The following is a 22,381-nucleotide window of genomic DNA, read 5'->3' on the forward strand; positions in this document are numbered from 1 at the left end:
ATTTCGAGGGAACGCATATTTTCGACGTCACAATTTATGGCTCTCAAGTTTCGAACAATGACGTTCTATTCGGTGGGTCAGCGTGACTCGGAACATTCAATCTTCGAAATTTCTTGAGGAGGACCAGCATGGAGCGATTGAGAAAAGCCGAAAAAGGAAAAAAAAAAGAAACGTTCGAAGGCCCTTAGGTCTTCCTTCGGAGCTCGCTTTTCATGACCGCAATAAGCGTTTCGAAGGAGAGCGGGGAGGTTGCGGGCTGCGGGGCCACAAGCGTTACACCTTTGCACCTGTAGCGATAGACTGCCTGCCTCCACCACCTCGCCACCTTGACTTCCCCCGGTACAAGTGCCGTTCACTCACGACGAAGCAGCGGCGCGGCTGTGACCTGTTCGGGTCCTAGATGTATATACCAACTCACACTGAGGGTGGCGCGGATGTTTCTTTCGTCGGCGTGGCTCACGGGCAGCGCGGCGGACCCTTTTAAAAAAGAAAGTACGAGCGAAAACAAAACGCTGCCGCTGCTCTCTGATGCTCGGCCATGCATGCGCATCTCGATAGCTCGGAAGCTGCGTAAAAACAGCGGGCGCCCGTTTACGACGCGAGCGCAGCGTGCGCTTGCAGCGCTCCCCCGCGACGGTTGCCGCCACCGCCACCATAAAAGAAACGACGCCGCCACCACGACGATGCGGCCGCCGCTCACGACGCAGTTGTAAACCGCTCCTGACGCAATAACGCGCCCGGCAATTCGACGCGAAAACAAAACAAAAAAAGAGCGAGAGAGCTTGCTGTTCCTTCTCCCCGCTGACTCCGTCGTTGGCGTCGTCGGGCTCGCGCCTGGCAACATCCGGCATTGTTTCTTTTATTCCCCGCTTTTTTTTTAACCTCCGAGCTTCGTGCTTCTCTTGTTTCGTTTCGTTTTCTTCCTAGCGGGAAACTACAGCGAGTTTTCGGTGCTGCTGGAGGGAGACGACGACGGGTCGGGCGGCGCGCGCGGAACCTTCTTCTTCCTACGACGCTGTCATTGATGCATGAGCCGCTCGTCCCCGAGGCGCTCCTGTCGAAGAACGTCCTCCAGCGCCCCGTGACGTACCGTACCGCCGCCGCCGCCGCCTTAACTAGTGGCAGCATCCCCGAGCAATGATGGATCTCCGGAATCCGCCATGCATTGATGACAGAGCGCCGAAGCGCGCCGAGTAAGACACTTTTGCACGGCTTACGTGCACGTCTGCCGTACGTGAACCTGTACCCCTCCGCCCTGCGTTGCCGCGGCGTGTCCGACGAAGTCTGTTGTTCGTCGCTGGAACGAGACGGCCAGGAGACACTTGCTCGCCTCTCGGGCTACAAGATGAAAGGAGAGAGGGGCATAGGATACGAGGAGGAGATGTACCCTTGGTGCGGTTTGGTTAAAGAATGTCACGAGGAAACAGTCGTACGGCGGCTGGAGGTCTCCCCGTCTGTATCGATAGGAGCTTCGAACGGTTTCCTTTCTTAGCGTTGCGCTTGGTACCGGCTTTAACGTGCAGAGAAAGTGATTGAGCATTGTGTACACATCTGTGAAGCTTTATATCGATGTCGTCGAGCTTGCGGCAGTCCTCTTTAACTAGAGTCGCGTGACTAGTTACATCGGTGTTATAACCATGTTTCGTACATGTACATGTAAGACGTCAGACTCTTGACCATGCGCCGCTGCGAGAAACGCCGTCACCAGCCCTCTTATTGCCGCCCTGACCATAACTGGGTAGTGCAAAGAGAGCAGTCCGCAAGCGAATATGCATTGGTCAATATAGAACCTTCCTCTTTCGTTGCTGTTGAGGTGCGCTTTCCTGAACATTCAGGCCCTCAAAAGTTTATTCCGTCAATCCACGCTTGCTTCAGAAAAGTAAGAAGCTCATCAAAGCAAACTGCGGGTACAAATGCGTTCTGCAACTCGCAAGGGCAAGCGAGCATCGCAGGACATCAATTCAGAGGCAAGCTCTCCGAGGTGTGTTCTGTAACGCGTAAATGCGTTAAATTTAGCATACGCAAAATGCCGAAGCGATGAAGTACGTTTACGAGCAATATATCTTACGATCAGTGGAACGTAGCTTCGTTTTATCAGCCGCGAATGGAACCGGCGATTTTCACCTTTGCAGTTGCACATGAAACACGAAATGGATGGAGCGTGCGTTTTATTATGCATCCTCGAATGTTCTCTTGACGACACCTTCCGTTTTTATATATTACAACCAGGGGGTATGCGTGCGAGTGCACTTTCTCGGTGTACAATGAAAGGCAAAACCGAGGCCTCCGAGGCAGCTCCGGCAGTCGCGGAGACCACGGGCAAGGAAAACGGGATGGTGGTCATAAGCAACATTTTGCAGTTTACTTGTTTAACGCTTATTAACACTTGCCAGCTAAAGCCAGAACCTCGAGCCTTCAAAGCGTACGTTCGTTATTATGTGTGGTGATGATCAGTTGAGATTAGAGAAGGCGCGGAGTGCGCATCACGAGTCTGCATTTTACTGTTGCTCGCCAAGCGCCCCTGTCAGAGGCTCCACGGAGCTTCACTGTGAAGGTTACCATGCTTCTCTGTCCCGGCTACTGAAAGCAATACGGGAGACCTGCATTATCACACTATCTCACGCGACCGGCTGTGGAGAACGCGAGTAATTCGCTTATTCAACGTGTTCGCAACGGCCCATGTCCTGCACTCTCGCCGTTCTGCTTCGTGCGACAGCTACCAAAATCGGCGAAACTGGGGTCCTTTACGGCCGTACCAATTCAAAACGTCACCGTAGCGTCGACATAGGCCTTCGCAGAGCGCGGAGCTGTTGGGTCTGCTCTTGTTTTTCTCCGTCGTTCTGGCGAGTGATTTAGGAAGTGAGGTTCGGTTGCGTGTCCCACTGGCGGAGGGAACTTCATGGCTCTTTTTTTTTACTGTTCAGTGTGCCAACACACTTAACATTCAGCTCAATTGTTGTTTCGTTCTCGCTAGTTGAACCTGGTTGCACAGCAAACTGTGCCAGCTGTAGCGAGCTTTGCACTACCCAAAACTACTTCGACAGGTGGCGCTACGTGTCTGCTAAACTCCAGAGTCGGACGTCTATGTGTAAGATAAATGGCGCGACGTGAACGTTTGCCGGTCAGCGGATAATAACAGCATTGCATAGTCCCCCACGCGTTATCTCGCAGTCACAGTTTAAGGTATTAACTGGAAAGTCTTACTTCGTTCATAATGATCTATGATTCCTTGAAAACGTCTGGGCTATTGCGCAGGAGCGTGTACTGTAAAATGTCTTACTGAATTTGACGCCGTTTGGCAAGCTTACGCAAAAGAAATAAACAAGGAGTAAGTTCCCTCATTCGATGAATACTGCTAAGGATGGCCAAATACCAACGCCACTGCTGTTACAGCGGTGTCGCTCGCGAGCTCGAGCTGTATGCCTTTGCTGATGACCGCGTTAACTCTTGCGAATTTTCTTTGAAGCCAACCAGATTGCATCACGAAGGCTGTGCCCGAGATGAGCGAATTAGTGGAATGCCTGGCAAGCCCCGGATAGCATCTTCATAAGTTCTTTTCATTAACACATCACCATACTGTTACAATTTTACTAAGGCCATCATTGCACCAGATATGGTGGCATCTGACTAGAGATAACGCATATTTATATGCAGAAACTGTTAACTTAGTCAAATCTTTTGTTATCATAATGGTATGCGTGCTAGTTGCGCATGCCTTGTCAATTAAATTGAACCTTTACTATGTATTATCGTCATCGCCACTTATGAAGATCTACTGTCATCTTTTGACCACATAATCATCTTTCTGTGCGTACACAGAGAGTGCACTCACATTTGAACCCACGTCATTGTCTCGTCGATCAGTGATGTGGTGTGCCATTCAGCAAAGGGGGCGGCAGTTTATAATTCCTTATATATTGTCGCGTCGAGGCGTCAAGCGAATTCGTGCCACATAAACGAATGCGATCAAGGTCGATCAAGCGATATCTGCTAATATAAAGTCAGGTCAAAAGAAGGCGTTATGCTGCAGGGTTATAAGCAGCCTCTAAGCGTTGCTGGGGCGCATGTCTTGCCAAATTTCACAGCCTTGCACAACCTATAAGCATTCATGCGATATTGCGATGACCCAACTAAAACTGATTATGTATGTCACATTGAAGAGAGGTCGCTTCTGCGGTGATTACATAAGATAAAGCACATGTCTGTCGGCCCTTAGATACAAGGACGTTCAAGAGGCACCTGTGCTAATGTCATACACCACCATAGTATTATTATCATCACTATTTCACATTTCTTCTCACTACCCACATTTCACGTCACACCCGTGATCTCGATAGTCGTACGTTTTTATCCGGCTTAGTGCGCGAAATGTTTGGGCCCTATACAACCACGTACCATAATAAGTGTCCAGATCTCTTGTCTCATGAAATGGTGCTCTTTGACCATCAAATGGCCCTTGCGTCGTAAAGCACCACACATGATGATCTGCTTATAGCGCGTTGGTATAAGCAGTTTGAGTTTTGTTTCTGTAACAGCACAGTGCTCAAGACTGCTCTGTACAGAAACGGTGATATAACTTGATGTATCGTGTTTCACCAAGATGAGTCTGTGATTACGTGGTAAGATTTCACACACAGCAGCTGCCACAATGAATTCAAGATTTGTACTTGCACGAACGCCCTACCGAGAAAAAGTACTGGCTCTTATTTTTGTGTGCGCTGGCATATCAAGAGTAATCACTATACTGTCAGCATGTTCATTCTGGTCTTTCTTTTGTTGTTTCAAGCATGCATGGAGCATGGGATTGAGGGCGCAGAAGAATGGCACGTTTTTTTTTTTTTTTTTTCATATCGCAAACATGTAGAGAACGAGCTCTTCATTGCTAAACCCATGTGCTATTTCGTCTGAGTAATGTTGATCCACCTCGAATGCGTGCGCAGTTATTTTCTGGGCTATACTTTCAACTCCTGGTAACCAGACCTCTTCTTAGATTAGATGTACTTCAGGGCCTCCCCCTATAAATTCCTTATACATTTATTCCGAGCAATGAAACCATTCGTGAGATTATTGCCAAAACTTGAGAGGAATGAGCAGCGCTCTGTGAAAGCGTAAAAGGCTCCCTTTTACGAACGAGTCTCGCGGGCACACTGTTTAAAAAACATGAGCTGCCAAATCAGCTAAGCGACCAGAACCAGAACAATCGCACCAGCAAAGGGGGAAACCATTTGCATGCGTTGTTTCTTACTCTGTGTGTCATTCAGATTGACGCCTTTTGTGGCGCATGAACAAAAAGTTAAAAAAAACAGATGGACAGATCTCTTATCGTCACGATTAGAGATAACGTCAAAACAGGCGCCAAGATTACGTATGGCTCAGCCAACCGCTTTAATGTATTAATTTAGGCGGCTCGGCTTCTTTTTTCGCGCGCTTACCGCCGTATAATTGGCGATTTGGCGCAGATGCGTGGTATATACGTGCCAGAAAGTATAAAATGTGCGTGTATGTATACCTTGCGGCGACCTCCGGCCCCGTATGTGCGCTTCGTAATCGACTCACCGATCTCCCGTACAAGTCGCGCACGTGTTCCCGTCGGGCCTCGGCGCGTTCTGTGCTTACAGCCTTTTGTCATGGTTCCGCGAACCAGCTGCCGTTGAAAATGAGTATACGGCTTCACCCGTCGTTCCGAACTTGATGATACCCCACAGGGCACGTAACGTTTCGCCGCTATACACTGCCCTCGCCAGAGGTCGCAGACATATTGATACTCTTTCATATTTCGTGTGTGCACGTTGTCCTCTTGCCTCCCACATGTTCGAGTGAAAGGAGGGCACAATGGAAGGTCTTCAAGCCTCGTGGGGGATCCCCCCCTCTCTCTCAATGTGCCGACGGGTTTTCAGTCATGTCTGCTAGCGATAAGGATCTTACGTCGGTACCTGCCTTTCTGTCGGTTGCGCATCCCGTGTCACATGATGAGCGATGTAGGGTTTCTGCGCCGGTGGGAGGCTTTTTTTTTTTTTGAAGCCCGCGGTTCACTCAGTGGTCTGGGAACGGTGGTTTGTGTGTGTGTGTAGTAAATGTCGTGGATTTGGCGCGTACGGTCCGAAAGCTTGACTCAGTTTTTTTGTTTTTTTTTAAGGCTCAGTGCGCACTTCCGTGCCATTTCATTGACTGTACAATTGAATAAAAGGAAACTAACATATATTGCTCACCATGACACTTCAAGAAACCAGAGTAAAAAAAAAACTAGAACTGCCAGTAATCCTTGTGAATAGAGTGAAAATTTGCTTTCATGTATTAGCGGAATACAACCGTTCATGTATTCCGCTGGACCATGAAATCAAATCTTCACTCTATCCACAAGGATTACTGGCACTTCTATTTTTTTTTTTGTAGATGTAAGTGCAAGAACTGAAAACAAAAAGTAGAATCCAGAGAAAGGATGAAGACCCACTCCCCGCACCAATGACGTGCGTGGATAGCGCACATGGCGTTATATCGACATGTGACACACGAATGCGCCACTAAGGTGCCGAGGGTGATTCTCTAATTTCGCCGTTCTAATTTGAAATGTTGTGTTCTGGCTTCACACTTTGGCATATAGAACTGCGTAGATGTTTTCAATAACGTCGAAGACATCCAGCCACCGCAATCATGCATCTTCATGTGACCGCTGTTCGCGCGGTCCCTTGAAACGGGCAACTAGTAATACTTCAATCCTTACTGCTCATTTTTTGAGGCTTAACATAAGACGAATACGCGCATACCTTTCTTGGTATGGAAACAATCACTCTAAACGGATTGCGAAGCGAGGGACATTCTTGGTCATTTGAGCCGTGACTTTTTTTTTCGATCAAGCAGTGTGCTATGAGTTTGGTCAGCTTTGTAAGTAAATTACATCATCATCATCATCATCATCATCATCATCATTATCATCATGATAAGCCTGGCTACACCCACTGGAGGGCAAAAGCCTCTCCCGTGATCCGCCTATCAACCCAGCCTTGTGCTTTCTGCTACCACTTTATACCTGCGAACTTTTTTTTACCTTATCGGCCCACCTAGCTTTCTGGCACCCCCCTCGTGCGTTTGCATTGTCTGCAAATCCAGTCAGTTACCAATAATGACCAGTGATTACCCTGCTTACGCGCTACGTTTCCGGTCCATGTCCATTTTTTTCTTCTTGATTTCAACTATGATATCCTTACCCCGATTTGTTCTCTGACCCATGCACTCTGCTGTCTTGTCTCTCAAAGTAGCACCTATCATTTTCTTTTCCATCGCTTGCTGCGTCGTCCTCAATTTAAGCTGGACCCTCTTTGTGAGCCCCCAAGGTTACTGCTTCGTAGATAAGTATGTACAGGCAAGATTCAGCTGTTATATTGATGGTTAATGGTAGATTACCAATAATCTGAGAATGCTTGCCAAATATGATCCACCCCATTCTTATTCTTCTATAGTTAGTTCACTCTCATGATTCGGATCCGCTGTTACTAGCTTTCCTAAGTAGATGTATTCCTTTAAAACGTTCAGCGTCTCTCCACCCATCGCAAAGCGCTGTTTTGTGCCGTGAGTGCTGCACATTACTTTATATAGTTTTGTTCATAACAATTTTCAGACATATTCTGCTTTTCTTGTTCGCTTCAGTAATCGTGAGCTGTAATTCGCCCCCTGAGTTACTCATGAAGGCAATGTCATTAGCGAATCGCAGGTTACTAAGACACTATTCACTAACTCTTATCCCTAATTCTTCCCAATTTAGGGCCCTGAAAACATTCTGTAAGCACGCGGTGAATACCATGAGAGAGATCGCGTCTCCCGGCCTTACACCCTTCTTTATCGGATTCTGTCACTTTATTTATAAAGAGCTATGGTGGTTGTGGATCCGCTGTAGATTTCTTCCAGTATATTTATGTAGAGTTCATCGATGTCCTGATTTACATACCGAGTTTACATGCTCTATTTACATACTGAGTAGGATGAAATAATAAAATAAATTCTGGAGTTCATTCAGAATGTATTTTGTTTGAGACTTAGATCTCATCGATCAACTTTGTAGCCGGCGTTTCCTTCCACTAATATCTGGCATATTTTCCCTTCAATTGAGAATGAAGAATGCATAGTGCATAATACGATGGGGGCTTAACAAGGGCATGTCACAATTAGCATTGAAAGTCGCAATGATCACTGCCCGATAAGTTTTATGGCTTCCTTTTTCCTCTTCAGCATTCTGTGGTGTATAGGGTGCCCGAGGAATGGGCGGGTTGTGCTAACTTGAATGTTAGGCACTATAGCTGCCTTTACAACTGCGGATCCAAATGACAGTATATGTCGAACTCTGTGACGAACTGAGTCGTGAAAAGTTCATAAGCTCTTCTGGGCACGACCACACCAAATTGCCAACTTGAATGTTAGGCACTATAGCTGCCTTTACAACTGCGGATCCAAATGACAGTATATGTCGAACTCTGTGACGAACTGAGTCGTGAAAAGTTCATAAGCTCTTCTGGGCACGACCACACCAAATTGCCAATACTCGTTGATGTTTTCGATGTTGCAAATAAACTTCCCTCTGACGGCATTCTTTTTCTCAATTAGCGCCTTTCTGATCTCATTTGTGGAGTCAAGTGAGTCGTATAGGGAAGTTCCGGCCACAAAAGCGGTCCTATTGGAGTATGGAGTCAATGGGCACTTGACTAAACAAACTGGCCAGTGAATGGGTATTGACAAAGAGCATACTCGAAGGCATTAGGGCAGAAAACGGAAGCTTTATGCCTTATCCGTAGCTAAGAGGGGATTATGGTGGGGAAGGGGTTCAAGATTAGCTCCTACAGAGATACGGGGTCCACTCCGAAGGTCGTTTCTTGTCGCGCGAGTCGGAAATCGCATTAAGCACTCTCTCTTTTGTCGTTTGGGCAGTGGTACATGTGTGGCATTAAGACTCGTGCAAACAACTCCCACAAAAGGAGCGTATCAAGCCCTAACCCGTGCACGTGCCGTCACCTTCTGCACGTCGTAATCTGAGCCAACATATTTGCGGTCCTTCTAACCCTAAGAGGATTCTGCGACTCTTCCTATACACGCATAGGATGAACTCGTTTTCGGGTGTACCCAAACATGAACTGCCACGTTACCCCTCAAAGCTTCGCCAAAAAAAAAAAAAAAGAAGGCAAAGAAACGCGCTGGTATCCATACTGCTTTACTGGTACTGCATGCCATATGCCAGCTGCGTCTGTTCTTTCGTCTGTTTAAGCAAGTGCCGGGTAGAAAAGACCGCTTAAGACCCGCAGAAAAGACGTCCATTGTCGTCCTCCTTCAAGATGTGCGTGCCGCGACGTCCTTTCAGCGCTGTGTGTCTCCGAACGGTGTTGAACTAAGCAAGTATACTGTGGCCTCACAATGGAACTCACGGGGCTCGCAGACTAGGTGGAGGCACGATGCCATAGTGTGTCCACATGCAATTCCGCAGACGACGAAGACTTGCGCATGGCTCTCCGTGAAAGAGTGGTGCCAGGAGGGGGGCCCTGCATGCCACCCAGGGCTTCGTGGGCGCGCGGGAGATTAACAGCGGTGCAGCTACCGCGTGTGTATTTTAGACGCACCGAACGCGGCTGCAGCGTCGGCGAGATCAACGAATGACCTGGGCGGCGTGTCTCCCGCGAAAGCGACGATCGCGGTTGTGCCTGCGTGCTCGCAGCGCGGTGACGGACCAAAGACGCGTATTGTGTCTGCTCTTTGAGTTCGGTGTTCACCATTGCTCGGTGAAAGAAGGAAAGAAAGAAAAAAGTACAACTTCTTTTTCGCGGCCGGGAGGGGGTTCAGGGGATCCTAATTGGGGCCCGGCGGGGGGTAAGCAAAAACCCCTCGTTGCTCACGGTGGCAACCGTGTAGCCGCGCGACCGTGGATACGGCTATGGATACGGCTACACTCCGGCATCACCCTCTCTCGTTCCTCCCCTCATTCCTTGTTTGGCGGCGCGACGCCGGTGAATGGAGAGGCGCGCAGATGCGCTGCTCACTTGGACAAAAGCTCGGATTATTACGGGAAAACCCCGGGCGGATTAGCGAGGCCCGCGGGATAGAAAGGTGGGGGGAGAGAGTCGTTGGATACCGATATGGAACACAAAGGAACAATTTTTCGGGGGCGCTCCCGAGGATTTGCGTCGGCCAACCGCCTTCATTATATCATACATGCCGATGGGTTCGCCATGAATAGTTTCGGTTTCGCGCCGGCCTCTTTCTCGCCTTGCTTTCTTTATCTCGCGCTCCCGTGAAGGTAGACGGAGGAGGAGAGGTGCAGAACGGCCGAGGCAGACCGAACGGCCGAGCCCCGTGTCGCTACAGTCGCGCCTTTCCCCGGGACGCGGGCTGATTTTTAATCCGCCCTGGGTGGGGTTATAATCCAGCGCCCGGGAAGGAAAGGCGCCCGTTTTTTTTCTCTCCCTTTTTCTCGTCTGTGCCGTCGCCAGAGGATTACCGGCGGCGCTCGATAACAAGGCAGCGGCGCGCCCCCTAGCTCTTGCTTCTCCCGGCCTACCGCCCCCCCCCCCTCACCATCCCTCCATTTCTTCGCTCTCGGTGGGCGGCCGGAAGTCCGCGACGCTGCGCCATCTCCGACAGATGGCATTGGCCGCACGGTACCTCTTGCGGCCGGCTATACGCTTGCGGTCCCGACCCGATGCGTAGGCCCAGGATAGTACATAACCCGCCCTGGCGATGTGAACGAGGAGCGGGGGGCTAGCAGCCGGCTGTTGGCTACGGCTGTTGATGCCCGGGTGTATACGGTGATTCAAGAAAACCTACAGGTGTATTTGCATGAAGCTGGGCGTGCTTGCTTTTGGCGTATAACATCAGAATTTCAGAACCTTGAGTGTAGGTCTTCTGTTTGGCTTAGCTTGTCGTTGCTGGTAGAATGGTTATATTAGACCCGAGGACTGGAGTTTCACTGTAACGAAGCAGACGTGAGTGTGCGCAAGACCCCAGTAAGGCTCGGTTGTTACCATCACCGCATGCTTGTGCTAATGTACATTTCCCTTACTTTCAGTGCTTTGAAGCCTCTGGTGTTTCCGTACATGTTTTGCTTACCTCAGTGCCTTAAGATACTTTGACGAGAATGATGCGCGAAAACATGTATAGTTTCCTACCCGCCAGTACACATAGGGTACATTGTTCCTGTTAGTATATGTTTAAGTCTTGAGTGGTATATGTTTGGTCGTATAGTTCCCTAATTGCTTACAAGACCAGAGCAGCGATGGTGTGACGCTTTGGTATGATGCATGTGAAGCCGCAATGAACATACAGAATAAAAAGAAGCATTACTATGGCTGCTTTGTGAGTGAGGTTACAGAAGTATTCGTTGCAATACCTTATGCAATGTTGGAGTTCGTACATCAGCCGTTTCATTTATTCTTTTTATGCCATCAGTATTCATGTTTTGGGTTCTAAATGCTTGTATGCTCTTGTATTTAATGTTCTCCGATATTTTCAGTATAAATAAACGGAATGACAATGGTCACTCTAACAAAAGCTATGTGCGAAGTTGCAAATTGCCGGTCGTTGATCGAACACACGTTTGGCTGTCAGTTGGGACAGAATGGCCAACGCTGAAAATGTCTCGCACAAAGCTATCGGCAATCTGCAGCCACCGATTAAATTACTTTCGGCATCATCGCTTATTGCGTGTCTTCTCGCAAGCACTTGCAGGGTAATGTATTCTTCTTTAAGCGTAGCCAACACTCACTCTAAAGTTTCCGAAAGTGTAAAGATAGACCTTGGGGACGGGAAGGTGGGGGGGCAATCAATTAGATCTTATCGAAACTGATTCACTGGTTAACGGCATGGTTTAACAGGGTGAGCAAGGCATTCGGGTGCCATATCCACAAGATCGGGCTTGATTAGAGTCGGCGAGGGAGTTTCGTTGTCGTCCTTCTCCAACTTCGAAAACGCGCACCGCTAAAGTGCAAGTTGATTCCCCCGCGTGCAACAAAATCGTCCCCAAAGCCGATTGGCTCAGCAGCGGATTATCCGGATCGCGCCTGTCGCGAAGAGATACCGAGTCGAGCCGCAGATCCTATCGGGACTCCGGCCGAGGCGGCAGACTCTTCCCGGCAGGTGGTAGCGCGTGATAGCACACCGTATTCGTTCAATCCCCATCGCTGATGTGTTTTCGGCGAGGGGTGAACGGAGACGGTTCACTGTGTGTATAGGGCGCTACTAATTTCCATGCGTTTCGAGGCGCTACACAGGTGGCTCTCCTATTCAGAGTGAATTGACGCGAGGGCATAGACGGCACAGTTTGACTTCGAAAGAATGCGACTGATTAAGGTTTCCGATGGCGAGACAGTGCGAAATATGTTTCGGTAGGCATGCACAATGGCGCTGGTCTATTTAACACTGTAGCTATTAGTCACGTCGAATATTTACACTGAATGTGCCCACACGTAGCTTTGCAAATATCCTTCAGCCGTTTGCATTAGCTCTCAAGTTCTGATCTATAATAAATATAGCAAGAGCTTTTTTTGTTTTGTTTTTTTTTGCCGAGCGTATGTGCTAAGATTTGCATGTGCAAGGACGTTTTAACGTGAACGCGTCCTTTTGTATAGCTTTAGAATTTTTTTTAATCTAAAACCCTACCATTCACAATAGTACATTAACTCATAGCTTAAAACCGGATATGCAGATATTTCAATCGCGTTTACTCAAGAGTTTCTTCGACAGCACAGGCCGGCAAAATCGGGGGCTGCTTGGTTAACGCGTTCTTCACTACCATAACTCATAGTGATAATGATAACATCAATCCTTGACGGATCCATGTTTGTACTGACAGGCTAAGTAAGAGTATTAAATAAGGACATATGGGTGCCGAACGGGGGCGGCACAAGCAGTACATTCACGTGCACTGTTCACGGTAACCTGCGGTGCCCTCAAGGTTCTACGTGTAGAACCACGAACCTCGGGAGCTTCGCCGGCCTTTCCCAAGGAACACTTCTCGGAATGAATTTTCGTTCTGATATTGGGCTGTTCAAACGCCCAGTATCGCTCACGTTTAGGCACGACAGCGTTGTCACAGACTTCCTGTGTGCTATACCTGCGTCAAATGAAACCCGAACAGCGGCAAGCCTTCGCGATGGTATCTGGCACGCCGTCCAGTTATAGCACGATTGACTGGTGCGTGCACCCTGTTCGGTAGCTCTGCGCACATATGCGTGCCTGTCCGTGGTGATGATTGAACGGCGTGCACTGTGCCATCGCGAAGGCTTGCCGCTGTTCGGGTTTCATTTGACGCAGATAATACAGGTCTGTGACTTTCCATAAGCTTTATGGAGGTCTTGACTGCAGCCGTCTCAGTCCTGGCAATGTTAGGCAATCCCGCGAAGAAGGCATAGCAGCTGATCATTTCTGTACAACGATTCACATACGGTGGAATATTGTCTGTTTTGCGGCTAAGTTGAGCAGGAACTATCTATTCGGCGCCTATAAAGTGATATATATGCATCATAGTAATGATACTGATTTTAAGGGTAGAGGAAGAGTACAATAAGAGATGAAAGCTTTATTTACGTGCATCCACCGTGGTGGTGGACGATTAGGTGCATCTCGACTCGCAAGGAATGAGCGAATCTGTTTAGTAGTTTATATCATTCATATCGCTCGCCGTACTTGAATGGCTATCTATAATCTTCATCATTATCTGCTGACACTATGTTCACTACACTACACAGACATCTGCCGTTTACAGTACCCCGGAAACTATAGCAACAACGTTGTGATCCTTCCTATAAGCAGCGCATTACGCGGGACATGATTAAAAGCGTACTGATCTCAAATTTGACCCCGCTGTGGTGGCCTAGTGGCTAAGGTACTCGGCTGCTGACCCGCAGGTCGCGGGATCGAATCCCGTCTGCATTTCCGATGGAGGCGGAAACGTTGCAGGTACCTCTGCTCAGATGTGTGTGCACGTTAAAGAACCCCAGGTGGTGGGAATTTCGGGAGCCCTCCACTACAGCATTTATCATCATCATACGGTGGTTTTGGGACGTTAGATTCCACATATCAATCAATCATCTCAAATTTGCCATGTCTGCGACTATCTGACTGCACTTGATCGCTACGAAATTTCAATGTTGCCGTTTCATCCTATTCGCACGTCGTCCTCGAGCGTGTTTCCCAGCCCGTTGTTATCCATTGCTTTGCTGTATAGATTCTCTCACGTTATTCTTTCAATGCATTCAGTGACTAGCCCAGGTAAACTTCTTCCGTCCGATGTCAACTGTAATAATACCTAAGTAAAACTAACAGAAAATTAAAATATGAAAGCAGCCATGACGAAGCACATCGCGCACTGATGTTCGCGAATAACCGCGCGTTGGCCTAAAGTAGATGAAAAAGAGCAAGCCACCAGGTTTATTTGACGTAACCAACCGTCGCTGAAACAGGGAGTGTAACAATGTCGTTTATAGTTACCTAAGCAAGGAGAGATAAGAAACACGGTCTCAAGACTGCGGAAGTCCACAGCACGTGCAACGGGCACACGCACACTACAGCGAACCCAAACCGAGCAAATCGGGCAAAAACCGTTCCGACACGCTCTTGCAGAAAAAAAAACACTACTTAAAGAATAAACGAAAGATTAGACAAATACAAGACAATGTCGGAAGCGCAAACACGGTGCACGCGTGTATTTGCTCATCCTTGTTTTTCCTTCACCCGAGCGCTCCTCAGTGAGTATCGTAACTCTTCGGCTCTAATAGGATCGTCTTCGCATTTTTCTTTCTTTTCGATCGCGGCCCGCTTTGCATCGTTCTCTTTCGTTCTCGCTGTGAGGCAGGAATCCACCGCTGTGAAAGACTCGCCGCGAACGCTGCAATCGAGGAAGACTGCAAGGTCTTCTTTTCACGAGTTTTGTAGTTTTTTTTTTTCGTCTTGCACGCTGTAAAGACGAGGACAAGTGCGAGCTAGTTCTTTCTTCGATTTTGTTGAAGTTCGTTATCTTTTCTTACTTTTCCACGGAAGAAGACTGGTCGGCCGCCGCTCGGGCTGTGGGAGCGCTAGAGCAAGCGGGCGAGTGTCCGCCGCCGCCGCTGTGTCGCATAGTTTACGCAACCTGCTTGCTGCACGCGCGAGATGGCGGCCGAGATGAAAGGAACCCCCGCGGGGACTCGCCGCAGTGGCACAGACGACGGCGCAACGCTGTACTCGCAGCTGGCTACCCTGCCTGCCGCGGCCGAGCTAATAGCCGAGCCGAGCCAAGCCCCGCTGCGGCTGTGTGAGGACGCGCACGCGCTCATCGCCGATGCGCGGCGCTGCGCAACGGTGTGCGCGCAGCGGCGCATTGTCCGCAGACGTGCGCCTTGCGAGCACGGGGCGCCACCCATAGGCGCTTTTGTGCAACTGCGACCCGGGAAACTGAGACCCCTACTTATGTTTAACGCGCTTTGTCACTTTAAAGGGACACTAAAGGCAACTATTAGGTCGACGCTGATTGTGGAAATGGCGGTCCAGAAACCTCGCAGTGTTACTTTTTGTGCCAAGGAAGGGCCTATTTTGAAATGAAATCGCGTTTTAGTGCTCCGCATCGGGTTAGCGCACTTAAAATTACCCGCCTCGAGAAGCGGACCGACCGAACCAACGATAATTATAGCGCGAGAACAAAACGACGACACAGAGACAAGGAGGACACGAAAGACACGAGCGCTCGTGTCTTTCGTGTTCTCCGTGTCCTTCTTGTCTCTGTCTCGTCGTTTTGTTCTCGCGTCATGCCATACCAACCAGCCCAAGCTGCCACGCTTCTAAGTTACGTCCGAACCAACTCACGTCACTGTTGCCGTGCACAGCGTTGCCCGGCTTTACTGCGCTAGTAGCCACAGACAGAAAGCAGTGGGGGTCACAGCAGCAACAACGGCCATTGAACAATTTCCCGCCATTAGCTTCGAGATTGCAGACGCTTTTTTGGTTCAACTGCGCCCCACTAAATGCCATCACCTGTCCCGTGTAACCACGCGAAAATTGAATTTTTAACCAGTCGTGCCATTCCCCATAGTAACGTCCGGCGGTTCTTTTTTCCACGAATCAAACAGAAACTAACAAGCAGCATTTTATTGCGTTTCTTGGTGTACGGAAGTTTCTTTATTTAGTGCAGCTAGATTGATTACTAGTGATTAATTGTAGGCGGTCCGCCTGACGTCATCGGGATCATTCCGAAAATGTCTTACTGCGCCGCACGTGTTCTCGTGCATTTGCCTTAATTTCTCGGTAAGTAGGGCACTGCTGTTGATGATATTGTAGTTTTAGATGTCATACATTGAGCTTTCACTGTGACGTAAATTATGATTTCACTGTAGTGTCCCTTTAGTGCAGAGATGTATCGCGGAAATCATGACGGAATTGTAAAATGTGATGTGCTGCAGTGCCATAACTTGAGCGGGGCGCGCTGTATCGGGCGAGGTGCTCCGTATCGGATATTGTTGATCATGAACACAGGGGTTGCTCTTCTAGACACTGTCTAATTCCGCTATATTGTGCAATTTTGTATTGGCGGAATTTTAATCCAATCAGAGAGGTCGTAGCAGCTCACTTGGCCAATTAGCACCGATCAATAGCGAAATCTGACGCCATGGCGGAATTCGACAATGTCCAGATTAGCACCCAAGGTTTCACCCACTTACGAAGGAAAAACACCTAGTGTCCCTCATGCGACTGTTTAGGATGACTCGAAGGGTGCAAACAAACTTCACTTTCTCCTAATTTGGCACACTGAAGCTTTGAGCCCTACACCAGGTTTTGGATTGCATTCATGATCGGTGCGCCTTTGATGAAGGGACATTGTCAAGTGGTTACGCCATGTGACGTAATGATGACGTCCCGATTCGGTGATTTGTTACGTCATGTTTACGTCATATGGGGACGTCATGACGTGATTTCTTTTGCATGAGTTCTTACAATTGGATTTCGCATCCCTCGTGATGACGTCATTGACGGTCATTTTTCTATGAGTCATCGAACTGTTTCGCCTTAAGACCTACAGGCAGCTCGGGAAAGCACAAAGCTAAGAATAAAGCATAGCACTTCTAAAGTCTTCTGCTGCCAGCATACTTTGGGTGCTTGCACAAATCATGCTCTCACTGGTGCACAACAATCGGCCACACGACCTGGACCAGTCGTCAACCCCACCTGTCTTGATGTTTGATGAATTTATGTGTACCAACTGGACTCTGCTGTGTCGCCTATGACTATCGGTGGCATTCCCAAAATCTCTCATTTCGCACTGGAATGACCGACAACGATCTTAGCAATACTTGTTGACGCAAGAAGACGTCCAAGCAAATTCAGTACGCATATCCTCTGGCGATGCTCAAAGACAGATCCTGTAGCGTCCGTTCTAGCAGATACCTTCAAAACAGAGTCTGTTGAAGCTACACTACAATTGTAATCTACTTAGCCTACTCCCACATACGTTATCATAGCTGTCTGGGCACTTCTAGGTCACAAACACCTTGCGTGATATCAGCGTGACATAGCATTCTTGATACGAACATGGCGAGAACCGGGACTGGGTTTTCAAGAAAAAAACGTGAGCAAGCCGGATGAAGATTATAATTGGGTGGCGTAAGTACTACCCAAACACTCGATTTTTTCTTTGGTGTACAATGGTGAGAAGCCATTGAGCTATTTCAGACGAGTGACGCCCCAAAACAAGGGTGTCTTAAAATTCCGTTGGGCAACTCGTTGAATTCTTTATCGATACAAAACGTGACTACAAACTTAAGGGGGGAGGGGCACTTATATTGATCCGCAGTGCCTACGCTATCAGTTGAGTTAGTTTGTAAAATTAGTCGTTGAAACAATTTCAGGGTATTTTAATGCACGTACATTACTAATGGTCCTGTTTCTCGTTCGGTCTTTGCAGCGTCAGGACCAGCTCCCCGCAAGCAGCGGCGCGAACGAACAACGTTTACGCGGGCCCAGCTGGACGTGCTCGAGGCGTTGTTCAGCAAGACCCGCTACCCTGACATCTTCATGCGTGAAGAGGTGGCGCTCAAGATCAGCCTTCCGGAGTCCAGGGTTCAGGTGAGCGTGAGCCTTATGTCCCCTACGTTAGGTCCTTCGGTGTTCTAGTCTAAGCAGACGTGTTTAGAAATTGACGTGTTGCCGAGCGATGGTATCGACATTTTGCGACGCTTCGCTCGACAATCGTTTGTTCTTGTCTGGTGTACTTTCGCGAAAACGATGCTTCAAGGACAACTTCTTATTTATTAGGCCGCTGCCGACAATTCACATCAGCAGATGGGTAGAACACGATAGGTTTATGCAGTAACAATTATATGCTTGTCCAGTTCATCTCGAGCTCGCCAGATGACGCCACCAATCCGGCCTCTCGCGTTTACGCCTACAGCGTATGGTGTACCGAGTGAGATCCGGTGTAACGCCAGCACAAGGTGGTTTGCGGACAAACTAAAGCTCCCTTCTGTACACCTGGATGACACGTGTAATATAACAGGACATTGACATAGTCTTGTGGATAAGGGAGTTATTCTCTGATCTCGGCGCTCCAAGAGGTGCCAGCGAGTGCTGCATTAGGCGAACATAGTCGTGGTCGTTCAGCGATCCGGCATACGGCTGTGTAATACCTCGGAAAAATTGTGAGCAAAAACAGATCAGAAGACACAAAGTGAAACACCTTGGTTGTATTCGTACGATAACTACCACACGCGCGACCGCAGCTATGACAGCCGCGCAGCTAGCGCTTCTTGCCGATAGCCTTTATCGGAACTTTCTCGCGTACCTTTCCATATGTAGGTTTAGGGCAGCGACCTGGACACTTATATTCTGATTATTTCCCTTGATCTCTATTTGTGCACCTATGGTCACAAGATTCATACTTCCGTTTGCCGAAACAATTGGGATGTGTTTCACGGCGGCCTTTCTGGCCGTCCTTCCGACACTGTTCGCTCTGCCTTCTATGCAGTGTGTGCTAGAATCAAGCATTTCCTTGATCTGTACAATTGTTCATGTCAACTTCACATGCTGTCCTGCCAAAGGTTTTACATGCTGTCGCACCATCGGGCAGCAGCAGCGACAGGCGCGCGCCTCCGCAGTGGCCAACGGTGAGCCGGCAAGCGGTGTTGCTTTCGATCTGGGCAGTAGGCCTTCGTACACAGCGATTGATCAAAAACTAGCGTATAAATGCTCCACTGGAAAAAAAAATAACAGAAAATGACGGCAACCTACAAAAGCCTTATTGACAAGTGGGCCGTGGTTTACATGACAAGATCGGAAGAGCGAGTTGAGCTAGCTGGTGCAAATTGACCTAGCATGGCATCTCTAATAACGACTTACAAAGAACTTAACAATTACTCTAACCTAGGTTCCCGAAAATAGCCACTGCAGAGGTCCATCAGCTGGGATTCTTCCCACAGGAGTTCCTCGCTCGACCGCATCACGCTCCAGCCTAATCCCCTGAAATCACACCCCGAAATTTTCCGTGGTGATTTGGCGGCCAAAGCAGCCCGCGAGAAAAAATACTAATCGGCTATTCATGAGAGGGGCGCGACACGAGCCTCGCCGCCCGCTCCCGCCCAGCCCGACCAGCTGGGCGGAGAGGCGTGAGCGGTCTTCACGTTAAACCACGCCAGCGCCGCGCCACGGCTTTCGCCGGCATCGTTCCGGTGTGAGCTCTGCGCGCACGTAGGGAGAGTCCGGAAGCCAGGCTTGAACCCCAGGCACGGTGCCTTCGTACGCACTGCCGCCGAGCCGTTGTGTCCCATAGCCGCAGCGTGGATAAGCGTGAACGTTCTGGCCGCTGGGTGGCGGTTTGTCGTCGGCTGTAACAGCTCGTTCACGCACTCACAGACGCATGGACACAGACATATTCCGGTTTCAATTACAGACAGGGAACGACCGACGACTCCCTCAGGCGCACACGCACGCAGTGGTGGTGTGCACAGGGGGGGGGGTGACATTTTTCCTCCGGGTTGCTCGCTCTGTGTCATGCAAATGGCCTCGATCCTCCCCGCGTTCGTGTCTTGCCGACACGCGGCATGGGTGAACACCGAGTAAAAACGCTGGGTAGGGGTCGGAAGAGCACGAGATGGTGCCCTACTCGACACAATGCGTGCTGAGAGCCATCGTCGAGAGACACCCGATCCTGCACACTCACTCGGACGAGAGAGCCCGTGCGAACATGACGACCGCATGCCACTCTGTTGCAGGGTCGTTCGAAGCGCGGCAGTGGCGCCCCGTCGTGGTGGATACGCGCAACTCAAACAGAAGCAAGGAAAGCTGTACGCAAGGGGCAGCTCGGTTGAATACGGTGGTTGTGGGCAGTTCTTGTAACTATATATCCACTCACGTATAGGGTGCCGTGCGCCAGATATAATCTCTTGTGTCTGCATACATGTAGGCCGACGTTTCTTAAAAGTGCCGTCAGGCTACCGTTGACGGTGCTGGTGTTCGCGTGCAGGGTCGCGGCCGCGATTCGTGGCAGTCAAAGGGAGTGGGCGTTGTTTTTTATTCTTTTTGTAAAATAAATCGGAGCAAAATACACAAAGCGACGCCTCTGTAAAAAAAAAAAGCAAGGTGGTCGTGGCTATTTTTCCCATACAGTGGTCTAGACCGTATCGCTCTGTGGCATTTCCGGTGCGACCACCTGTCGGTTTCGAAGTTAAGGGCGTATTTCTTGCTGTATATCCGCGCATTCGCCGGGCTACAGTTGTCTCTGGTTCAAACCACACTGCGCATTGTTGTAACAAAGTAAACGAGAATGGGTAACAGCGTATTCGCCGAGCTATAGTTGCCTCTGGTTGAAACCACACTGCACATTGATGTAACAAAGTAAATGATAATTGATAACAGCTTTTCTAAAGGGTCAGCTTTGTTCAAGCGAAAGCCCCTAAGCGCCCGAAAGGCTGGCAGGCACATAAATATGTATACTGAGAAAGAAAAAAGTTATAAAAAATTTGCCGCAACCAAACATGTAGTAGAGGGCTGCAAGACCTGGACCACTCCAACTTCGGAAGTACAATGGGCTGGTATAAGCACCAGTGATGTAGGTAGCAGTGACGTTTCGAAGGAGGAGGGAGTGTTATGCAGTAAAAATTAATAAGATTGTGCACACAAACAATATATTGTTAATGGTAATTTTCTTGATAATCAGTTGTTTCGGTCTGTGTCTTATATTTACATGAAAATTTGACTGCACAGAGGACTCCGATGGCTTGGTTCGGGAAGGTCGTATACTTTCTCAGAAAGAGTGGGAGAGGGGAAAGTGCAGCGCTGAGAAAATTTCTGGGGGAGTGTTTTGAAAATGACCCCTCCCCGCCCCCCTCCACTGTCACTTTGACTACGCTTCCTAATAGACAAGACCTCGTTTTGGCGAGGGAGCTCTGCACTTAATGGTGAATATGGGTCCTCTTTGGGTGGGCGTTAGAAATATTCAATTCTCTAGTGCACATTGGAAGACTCGAGTTCGAGCATTGGGTAGGCTTTTCAACATTGCCATTGGTAAATGCTCATAATGATGCCCATTACGGAGTGTTTTCTACCGAGAGTCGCGAATGCATCGGCAGTGATGACTGTATAATAGACTGCGTGACGTTGTGACCGGGCCGTTGTGGCTGCCTTTGCCGTTCATTTGTCTTCTTCATTCACACACTTCAGGAGTTCTTTTCTTGCCTGCTATTCTTCAGCGTGCACAAAATGCAGGGTGCACTTCGCCTGCGTACGCACTCCTCACACAAAGTTTTCACAAACTCGCTCAACGTTTCTAGTGTTTCTTCGTGGCCAACGCGTGTGCCCGAATCCACTTTGAGTATACGGTGGTTCTATTTATCGCTTGTCCTGCCCCACCACGGTGGTATAGTGGTTAAGGTACTCGGCTGCTGACTCGCAGGTCGCGGGATCAAATCCCGGCTGTGGCGGCTGCATTTCCGATGGAGGCGGAGATGTTGTAGGCCCGTGTACTCAGATTTGGGTGCACGTTAAAGAACCCCAGGTGGTCTAAATTTCCGGAGCACTCCACTACGGCGTCTCTCATAATCATATGGTGGTTTTGGGACGTTAAACCCCACAAATCAATCAATCATTTATCGCTTGTCTGTTGTGCTTCAGCGCAACTGCATTAACATTAACATGTTGAAGCTCTGCTGGACAGACGTGTCGTTTACCACAGGCAAGTGTGGTAATTCTGGAATACTCGGTAAATCATTGCCAGATTTGTGCATCTCCTACGCTTTTTAGCTCGACTATCTAAGAAAAGGTTGATCAGTTATGCGTGTCTCAAGAAGCCGTGCATAGGCGCCGAACCAGCTGTTTTTTCATACTACCCCGAGCACATCGCAGAACATTGTGCTGAAACCTCGTGCACCATAGACGCCCACTCGTCTGCGCA

General features: G+C 48.9%; 1 protein-coding gene across 3 annotated transcripts in view; it reads left to right on the forward strand.

Moving 5' to 3' along the window:
- Positions 1–22,381, forward strand: part of LOC119164300 (homeobox protein OTX2) — a 231,649-nt gene that overhangs the window by 203,154 nt on the left and 6,114 nt on the right. For all 3 annotated transcript variants that reach the window (XM_075871351.1, XM_037416461.2, XM_037416462.2), the window contains one exon: positions 17,903–18,063. In XM_075871351.1, coding sequence (XP_075727466.1) covers positions 17,903–18,063 — 161 coding nt within the window. The remainder of the gene's footprint in view (positions 1–17,902; positions 18,064–22,381) is intronic.

The sequence above is a fragment of the Rhipicephalus microplus genome, chromosome 8 (genome assembly GCF_043290135.1).
Source record: "Rhipicephalus microplus isolate Deutch F79 chromosome 8, USDA_Rmic, whole genome shotgun sequence".
Taxonomy (NCBI): domain Eukaryota; kingdom Metazoa; phylum Arthropoda; class Arachnida; order Ixodida; family Ixodidae; genus Rhipicephalus; species Rhipicephalus microplus.